This window comes from Dipodomys spectabilis, unplaced genomic scaffold, assembly GCF_019054845.1.
Source record: "Dipodomys spectabilis isolate Male_0828 unplaced genomic scaffold, ASM1905484v1 ptg000006l, whole genome shotgun sequence".
NCBI classification, from domain to species: Eukaryota; Metazoa; Chordata; class Mammalia; order Rodentia; family Heteromyidae; genus Dipodomys; species Dipodomys spectabilis.
Window position 1 is genome coordinate 6,884,499 of NW_024870683.1, and position 10,156 is coordinate 6,894,654.

General features: G+C 45.2%; 1 protein-coding gene across 1 annotated transcript; it reads right to left on the bottom strand.

Annotated features, from left to right (window-relative positions):
* Positions 1-4,675: 4,675 nt before the first annotated feature.
* On the bottom strand, positions 4,676-6,535 carry Ccl19 (C-C motif chemokine ligand 19). Its single transcript, XM_042697137.1, has 4 exons — positions 6,203-6,535; positions 5,314-5,446; positions 5,026-5,119; positions 4,676-4,934 (listed from the first exon to the last, which is right to left on the bottom strand). Exons 1-4 carry the CDS (start codon positions 6,261-6,263, stop codon positions 4,914-4,916), a joined length of 309 nt encoding a protein of 102 aa, XP_042553071.1. The 5' UTR covers positions 6,264-6,535; the 3' UTR covers positions 4,676-4,913.
* Between the last annotated feature and the right edge of the window lie 3,621 nt (positions 6,536-10,156).

Genomic DNA, 10,156 nt, shown 5'->3' on the forward strand with positions numbered 1-10,156 from the left:
TTCATTGTTCTATTCATGCATACAAATAATCTACTTTGACCATATTTATCCTTATTTTTCCTTCCATATGCTGCTGGTACTCTCCTACAATAGAGCCTATTTTCCTATAATTTATTTTCTTTTTAGTGTGCTTTATCATAGTATTTCAAGTGTACATATATTTTAAGAGATTAACCTTTTTTTTTTTTTTTATAACCAGTCCTGGGGCTTGAACTCAGGGCCTGGGCACTGTCCCTAAGCTTCTTTTGCTCAAGGCTAGCACTCTACTACTAGAGTTACAGCCCACTTCTGGCTTTTTCTGTATATGTGGTACTGAGGAATCAAACCCAGGGCTTCATGCATGCTAGGCAAGCACTCTACCACTATATATATATATATATATATATATATATACGTATACGTATATATGTGTGTGTGTCCTGACATATATATATATATATACATATATATATACATTATATATATATATGTATATATATATGTATATATGTGTGGGTGTCCTGGTCCTATCTATATTTATATACATATATATACGTGTGTATATATATATATATATATATATATGTGTGTGTGTGTGTGTGTGCACATGTATGTCTATACATGGATATATAACATGTAATATATACATATATGTATATACATGTGCATGCGTATGAATATATTATGCATTTATAGCTATATAGATATATCTATATATATGGACAGACTGATCTCTCTATATGGATGTATCTATGTATATGAATATCTAGTTTCCACAAATTAGTGAAAATGTGCTATATTTGTTTTTTGAGCTTGGCTTATCTTATTTACCATGATAATGTCCAATTCTATCCATTTTCCTGCAAGTGATATGATTTAATTTTTCTTTATGTCTATGTAATATTCCATGGCATATATGAAACCCTCTCCACAGGTCTCCTAGTTTGGCCTTTACCTGTGCCTACCCTCTGAATTCCCAGCCCTGCCCTTCCTGGCCTCTAATCCTCTCCTTCAAATGAGCACAGGGTAGGTATTGTGGCCTGGTCTCCCACTCCATGCTCCACTGGTAGAACTCAGGAAGCTGGATCCCCTGAAACAGGCATTTCTGTATCTGAGTTCAAGAGTTGGGGTTCTGCCTCTGTTTCCTAGCTTCCCCTAATGTTTTTATTTTATTTTTGTGCAAGTCCTGGGGCTTGAACTCAGAGCCTGCCCTGAGTTTCTGAACTCTACCACTTGAGCCATAGCTTTACTTATGGCTTTTTGGTAGATAACTAGATTTGAGTCTCAGGAACTTTCCAGCCTAGGCTGGCTTCAAACCATGATCTTCAGATCTCAACCTCCTGAGGAGCTAGGATTACAGGTGTGAGCCACCACCAGCGCCCAGCCAGTGCTGGCTTATTCTTACAGAGGGTCTTTTGGAGGAAACCCCCTAGTTAAGAATTCTGTTCCTTTGTAAGACTATTTCCAAGATTTTTCTGGCTATTTCTGAATTTCCCGGAGGCTAGAGGAAGAGGGTAACATGGGGTGGGGGCTTGCTGAGAATTTGAACATAAAATGATTAAAACATGATTAAAACCATATGGAGCTGGCTCTCACCAAACCCTCAACCACGCAAAAGAAGCAGCTCCAACTGTCATGAGAACTGGATGGACTCCAGGTGTGAGGGATGGCATGGGAGGAGAGGGCTGTGTTCTGTTGAATTTTTAAAAAAAATTAATCAAATACGTATTGGAGCTTGTTGTGTGTCAGCCACTACAAAGCCACATTGGCAATTGAGTTCAACAGGCTCAGTCCCTTCTCCTAGATGCTCTCTGTTGACATCCCTGCAAAGGGATGTCAGATAAGAGGCTTCAGCATAAGAGGTATCATTTATCTATAGGCCTTGAACATGTAATATGTGCCATGTGCTGGGGGGTAGGGGCTGGGGAGGAAAGTATCTTTATAGGTAACAAGGTAGGTACCCATGCTACCTTCCAGAGAACTAACGGTCCTGTTAGTTTTCAGAGGCAGGCAGGTAAAGCTTAGTACAAATGAAACACACATCCGTTGATCAGATAAACAGGAAGCAGATGCTCATTAGATGGAGTCACCAGACAGAGACTGTTGGAGCTGGTCAGCCTCAGACTGATAGGGAGATAAGGGGATTAGATCCAGTGTCCTAGAGGACTTGGTATGCCTGTGTGGGAAGCAGATGGAGGAACAAAGCTAGGGTGGAAAGTAATGGCTGGAAAAGAGATGGGCTGAGTTACATACCTGCTCTCTGTGAGATGGTCATCTTCTTAGACTTGCCCCAATTTTTTTTTTTTGGGTCCGGTCGTGGGGCCTGAACTCTGGGCCTGGGCACTGTCCCTCAGCTCTTCAGCTCAAGTCTAGCACTTTACCACTTGAGCCACAGCGGCACTTCAGGCTTTTTTTTTTTTTTTTTCTTATGTGGTGCTGAGGAATCGAACCCAGGGCCTCAGGCATGCAAGGCAAGCGCTCTACCACTGAGCCACCTTCCCAGCCCCCCAAATTTTTTATTTCTTGGACTTCCTCTCTCTTTTTCTCTCTCCCAGGGCTGCAGTAAGTACTCTGCTGCTTCAACAAATTCCCAGTGCCTCCTTTTTGTTTTTGCTCATTTTGCTAGAGCTGCCTTCAAACTCCTAATCCTCCTGCCTTTGCTCTCTGAGAAGCTGGGATTACTGGGGTTTATTTTCTCTATTCCTGAATCTCAGTCTCTTTTGTTCCCAGAGAGTGGTCCCTGGGGATCCGGGAAGTAGAAAGTTTCTTGATGTGCTAGACATTGGTAAAGTCTGTATAAATGTTGGGGGTTTAGTGTGACTGATCCAAAGATTCTGGAAGCCAAGTTCTTATTTGGAAGGACTAAAAAAAAAAAAAGTCAAGCTTTTATTTTTCTGTTATCTGATAGGCTCTGGGGTGGGGTATTTTGAAGGAATTTGCGTAGAGCTGCTCACTGACAGGGTTAGAGTTGTCAGGAGTGTGATCCCGGCATTATGTTCTGGACTTGTTCATGAATCTCCCTGTGGCATGGAGATTGCATTCAGGCTCTGCCCTGGTATTACATCAGCCAAAGATCCCACCCTCAGAGAGATGATTTGTATCTGCTCCTGAGTCAGGCTAACCTCCTCTTGTTTTCCCGGGATCTGAAGAAGATTTGAGGCAACATACTCCTTGCTCTCCCCTTGCCCCCTCACCCCCCCCCAACAAATATGTATTTGTTCTGCCTGCAGGGCATTCTATCTGGCTTCATGGCTAGACTAATGGATGGGTGGGTGGGAAGCAGGTAGGTAAGTAGTGGATGGATGGAGGTCTGATGAGCGCAGAGACAGCTGAGTAAATGGATGCATGGATGCATGAATGGATGAATAGTTTCTCCCTTGGCAGCAGAGGCAAACTTTCAAGCCCTAGCAGCTATTCTTGAAACCTGTCCCTCTCCCACCAACCCCTTGTGACTCTGGAGATCCTGAGGTTTTGAACAACTGCCATGGGAACCGAAAAGAGAAAGAGACTGCCGTGAAAGCTTGCCCAGGCTTGGCTTGCTTGCTGGGTGATGTCTATATGACATGGTGATACTTCTAGGCGAGGATGTTCAATCTGGCCTCCTAGCAGCCACCTGACTGCAGCAGCACAGTCTTGTCCCTTCCATCTGGACAGGCATTTAAGAAGCAACAGTCCCCTCACTTCCCTAGAGGACTTTCTAATACCAAGGGGCTTCATCTTCACAAAGCAGCTCTATGGGATGCCCCAAGAGTCACAGGACTTTTGTCCTCTCGGTCTGGGACTGCTTCCCTGCGTCTTGTCTGGTTTCCATGTAGCCTGTAAGTCCTAAGGCTGATGGGTACTGCAGGGGTACTATGGGGGCTCCTCCCTGCTGAGTCTCTGGAGCATCTCTAGCTGCTCCTTCTTCTACCCCATGGACCTCATGCCCATCTCTGACCTCTGGCTCTTTGGTCCATCTGTCATCACCCCTGTTATTGTCTGTGTAGCTCAGCCTTGCTTAGGTGGGGCTGGAGCTTGCTCAGACTGAGTAGGTGGAGGGGCAGATCTGGAGATCAGACTCCCTATGAACAGAATAGACAGCTGGACTTTTATCCATGGCCGCTGAGTCTATTCACATTCATCCTTTAAACAAATATGTATTGTGATGACCTTTGTACCAGATGGTATGTTAGAAGTTAAATTCAACATGATTCCTTCCCAGCACAAACTAGCGAATATGGGTCAGTGTAATGGATGCTGGAAGAAGGTAGTCTCAGAGGGGGGCATGGGAGCTTGGGAGAGAGTGAAGCTACTAAACCAGCCTAGCCTTGTTTCCTGGAGGAAGAGACATCTGGATCTAAATGGGAAGCCGGTGGGGCAGAGGAGGAAGATTGTGTTGGAGGAAAAGGCTTGGTACTTGAGTACTTTCCTTCCAGCAAATAGAGCTAGGACATCTGCCCTCCCCTCTCCTCCTTACTCACACCAACACCTGATCTGGAAGGAACCTGGATGCTTGAACACCTGCCTGGACAGCAGACTTAGATGGCTCAGGGAACTGACCCAAGTTGACCATGTCAACTTTGGCCCTTAAGAGGAGGGAGGCTGGTAAGAGGTTTCTTAGGTCTCAGAATAGGAAATAGATCCTGCTGTTCCTTCTTCTTCCTTTCAATCCCTGTCCTCCAAGGTCGAGATCAAATAGACGGCAAACAGACAAATCTGTGAATGCCAGGTGGCTTTATTGGAAGCACTACAATCTGGACATAGGGAGGCTGAGCAGTTGCCACATTCACCCTCCCACCCCCACTCATGTTGACACTCCAGGCCTACTCTGGCTGGGTCAGGTCTGGTATAAAGCAGCAGGAGATTTGATCCTCTCTTCTGGTCTTAGTTCTCCAGGCCAGGGTGATTCACATCCTTCCAGTGAGACACGGGGCTCCCTCTGGAGCTGTCCAGAACTAACTGCTGTGGCGCTTGCTCTGGGGAGGCAGGGAGAGGCAGGGTCAGGAGTTGGATATTTAGAGAGGGGCTTAGAGGGAGGAAGCAGGTCTGGGCAGGGCCTTGGCTTGCCTTGGCAGAGAACCTCTTCAGTCTCCGGATGATGCGTTCCACCCAGGGCTGGTCTGGGGGTGCACAGAGCTGGTGACCCCTCAGTGTGGTGAACCTGGAGTTAGAGGTCAGAGAGAATTGAGCCCTGCAACTCAGCTTCTAATATGAGGGGCAGAGGATAAGAACCTGTTTCAGGAACTTCTTTGTCCCTTGGACTTGGGCAGGAGAAGAGGGATAAGGTAGTGGGGGTATCTGGAGGAGTTAATGGAGTGGGGGTGGCTGGGGTTAGATAGTCTTCTGATCACTTACACAACAGCAGGCACCCTGCAGCCATCTTTGATGAGAAGATAGCGAAAGGCTCTCACGATGTTCCCAGGAATGGGGCGCTGGGTCACAGACAGGCAGCAGTCTTCTGCATCATTAGCACCACCCAGCACTGGGGCTGAGGTAGGGGAAAGGTAGAACATAGGGACCATGAGACAGAGAAGCCATAGCTCTAAGCAGGGTTGAAAAGCCTCTGTGTGAGTGTGTGTGTGTGTGTGTGTGTGTGTGTGAGAGAGAGAGAGAGAATACTGGTCCTGATGCTCAGTATGCACCAATGTATCAAACTGGTAAAGAATCACACTGCTCTAGGTCCAACAAATGCCTTTCTGCTGTTGTGATCCAATCGGCCTCTCTCCCGGGGCTCAACTTCCCTCAGGTTTTAACAAGCAAGGAGTTAATGCTGGTAAGAGCAAGGCCTGTGACTGCTACAGGTCAAGCTACTGGGGAGACTGAGGCAGGAGGATCACCAAGAGTTCAAGGCCAGCATAGACAACATAGACACTATCTCAAACAAAGCAACCAAATCAAACAACAGCAAAACAAGAAAAAGAAAGGAATTACAAATATTTGACTGTCAGCCTGGCAAATAGTCTCCTTTCCTAAAACAAATACATCTCGTTTCCTCTTTCTGCTCAGGAAACAGAGGTAGCAGGACACAGGAAGAGACAAGGGCAGCCATAGAGTCCTGGTTTTGCCAACAGATGAGCCACATTGGAATTCAGGGGTACACAGATACACAGAGTACAAGGAGCCCCAGGTCCATTGAGAGAGATGAACGCATGATGTATGTCACTCACGACCATTGTCAAGCAGTGAGAAACAAGACATCAGCCCACTCACTGCCACCCCACTCCAGCCTTTCCCTCAGTCTTACCTGGGGAGGTCCAAAGAAACAGCAGGCTGAAGACCAGTAGTGAGGTTACACCAGGCGCCATGGAGGGTGACCTGAGGCAGGCTGACAGCAAGTGTGTGAGAGTGAGCGAGTCTCTGGATGTGTGTGCAGCAGTCGGTGAGAGGCCGAGGCTTGGGTGGGTGTGATGGGACGGGAAGCACACAGCTGGTCCTGATGGGTTGTGAGGGGCTCTAGGATGAGATTGGGTGAGGCTGTGGCCTGCTTCTTATTTATGGTCTAGAGCTTTTACTTTTACTATGCAAAAATTCCCCTCCGTTTCCCATTCTGGGGCTTCCCCTTGACCCCTCTCTTTCTGGCAGAACTCAACCCTGCCCCCCCTCTTCCCTCTTGGTGGCTTTGCCCTCTTTGTTTTCCTTGGCTTCAGCTCTGAGAACTGAAGCGGTCTGCAGTCTGGCCAGAAGTGGGGCTGGGTGCTGTCAGCTTCAGCACTCTCATGCCACTGATGGAAATTACATCACCAGCCTTGGGGCTGGGGTTCAGAAGTAAGAGTAGCAGGGTGAAGAGTTGAATCTGCTTTGCTAGGTTCATTCTGCATCTTCCCTGGTGCCTCTGTCCTTTCTGGTAAGGCTTCATGTTGCCCTCAGACAAACCTGGAGAGCCTAGATGGGTCCTCTATGTCATCCTCTGGGGACCAGCCCGTGTTTTGAGACAAGGACAGCTGAAGGGGAAGCTTCCTTAGGAGAAGGCCCAGGTTCCCATCTCAGGCCTCTGCATGCAGCCTCCTGGCTCTTACAGGCATTGATCCTTTCCCTAGCCATCAGTTTCCCAAATTCATTGCCTAGGGGCACAGGAACTGCTGGAGAGAGTCTGGCCTGGCATAGCTCCCTTTCATCTTTGCTTTCTCTCAATCCTGGGAACTAAGAGGGGATTTCTAAAAGCAAGGGAATGGCCAGCTCATGTTCATACAAAGCCCAAGAGTCAAGGAATTGACAGATGGAGGAGGGAACAAGTGATTTCCCATTCTTATGAGAAAGACAAAAAGAGATCATCTCCAAGGAGAAATTAATATATGGGATATATTCAATCTTCCCTACCCAAACTCTGGACCCTTTTTTGGAGTGGGGAAGAGAGTGTTTACTTCCTGCTTCTGACATCTTTTATTCTATCCATTAACTATAATAATAATAATAATATTTCTGATTGTCTTCTATGTGCTGGTATACACACAGAGAAGAAAATTTAACCAAGCCAGACATTGTGGTTTATGCCTGCAATCCCAGCTACCCAGGAGGCAGAGATTGGGAGGACTAAAGTTTGAGGCCAACCTGAGCAAAAGTTTAGTGAGACTCCATCTCAATCCATAAGCAGAGTATGGTAGAGTGTCTGAAATCCCAGTTATAGGAAGACATAGGTAGGATGAGGAGCCATGGTCAGAGACTGGCCTGGGCAAAAATATGAGACCCTGTTGGAAAAAATAACAAATGAAAAAAAGAATTAGGAGGCATAACTCAAGTAGTAAACTCTTTGCCTACCAGACAGATCAAACCTCAGAACTATTAAAAAAGATTTTAATAAACAGGCAACTTAAGCCCATCACTAGTGTCTCATCCTTATAATCTTAGCTATTCAGGAGGCTGAGAGCTAAAGGATTATCAATTGAGGCCAATCAGGGAAGAAAGTTTGCAAGACTTCATCTCCAAAATAATATTCAAAAAATAGGGCTGGAAGTGTGACTCAAGTGGTAGCATGGCAGTCTAGAAAGAGCCTTTGGTTTTAAACCAGATAGATAGATAGATAGATAGATAGATAGATAGATAGATAGATAGATAGATAGATAGATAGATATAGATAGATAGATAGACAGACAGATAATATAAGATGTGAGCTAGAACTAAGTAACCAACATGAAGAGACACTGGGTCTAGCAATGGTGGGAAGTCATTACCACACTGAAGCCTGGAGAGGCAAAAGGAGGGAGCAGTGTTTCAAGAGTTTTCTTAGAGAGAGACACACACACATGGGACTAGTCAGCCGAAGGGGCTCAGTAATGCTAACTTAGCAGTTAAGGCAGTGTCTTAAAATGTGCCAGCAAGGTTCTAGTCACTGTTGAATGCAGGCTTTCAGTAACCAACTTAATAATATTAACACCATTCCCAGGTGATCGAGCTAATATAATAGTATCCAATCCTGGATGCATGTATCATCCCTGATTTACCTGTGGGGAGTATTGTTGTAAAATTGTGGTAGGTCTGGGGTAGAGCTCACAGTTCAGAATGAGATCCAGGGCAAAGAAGAACTTTGCAGGCCTAGGCTCCAAGGGAAGTTTCCCTGCTCTTTGGGCCTAATGACCTACAGATTCAACAAATTTCAGGTTGTCTGGGGGCAGATAAGGTTTGCTGTAGGGAACCCTAATAGAAAAGCCTCTTAAAGTATGGAGTAAAGACATGCTTCTCTGCAAGTGCTGCTGCTGCTGCTATTGCTGCTGCTGCTGCTGCTGATTTTTTGTTGGTCCTGGGGCTTTAACTCAGGGCCCAGGTACTGTCCCTGAGCTTTTATGCTCAAGGCTAACACACTACTACTTTGAGCCACAGAGTCACTTTCAGTTTTCTGACAGTTAATTGGAGATAAGAGTCTCACAGACTTTCCTGTCTGGGCTGGCTTTTTGAATCTCCATCCTCAGATCTCAGCCTGAGCCCCAAGTGCCTGGTGCAAATGATTAGTTTACTATTTTAAAAGCAGTTTTTGATTTGCCACTGGGCTATGTTCTAAAATTTAGACTCTAGTTTACCCAATAACTATGCAACGTAAGGGTATTGTCTATATGCATCATCCAACTGGATGTGCACAGGCTCATTGTTAAGTGACATTGCATGTGGGAGACTAGATCTTAGAAGTTAAGAGTAAAAATATGGGAGAATATGACTTAGATTCCTTCTTATGTTATTTCTGCTTCTTTATGAATTCACAGGAAGTTTTCTATGCATTGACAGAGGGAGAAAAATGTTTTTTTGTTTTTGTTTTTAAAGGACAGGGCATACATGAGAGAGGACAGTTAGCCATTTTATTTATTTTCTTTTACTTAACTTTTTATTTTATTTATTATTATCTTTAAGTAGTTGTACAAATGAGTTGCCATTTAACAAAGCTGTTTATGAATGCAATGTATTTTATTTTATTTTTGTATTTATTTATTTTTGGGTGCGGTCGTGGGGCCTGAACTCTGGGCCTGGGCTCTGTCCCTCACCTCTTCAGCTCAAGGCTAGCACTCTACCACTTGAACCACAGCACCACTTCCAGCTTTTTTCTTTTTGCTTATGTGGTGCTGAGGAATCGAACCCAGGGCCTCATGCATGCAAGGCAAGCACTCTATCACTGAGCCACCTTCCCAACCCACAATATATTTTAATCAATGACACCTCTTTAAACATTCTCATCCATTCCTACCCAATCCTTCCCTCCCTCTTCTTAATTTTGTAGGCTAAACATTGAATTCCTAAGTACCCCATCTCTTCATTTGTCTACCCCTCTCCACTTGGCCCCACTCCGCCTTTGTAAGTACTCACTTGGTGCTTAATTTGATGGTCTTGATTTAGAAATGGATCATTAAGGTATTCTGAAGTCAGTAAGAAATAGCTGCTTGAGCCCCATCCAGGCATGGCCCTGAAAGATGGTGGTGAAGGAAAATCCTCAGGATTTCAGACCATGCATTTAGTGGCCTGAGGTTTAGAGCTATGTTCATTCATAGGAAATGGTTGTGTGCAGCAAATCCTGCCACCCTCTTTGTAAGTGGTCCCTTCACTAAATTATTTTCCATTAAGCCTTTTTTGAATATGCATTTGTTTCCTGCCAAAATCACCAGTAGCACAACAGTGTAGTGCAAAGCTGGCACAGAAATCTCCATTCAGTTTCAGTACCATCTGCCTGAAGTGCCCATCGGGAAAGATCCTGAGAGTCATCAGGAAATAGCAAAATAAT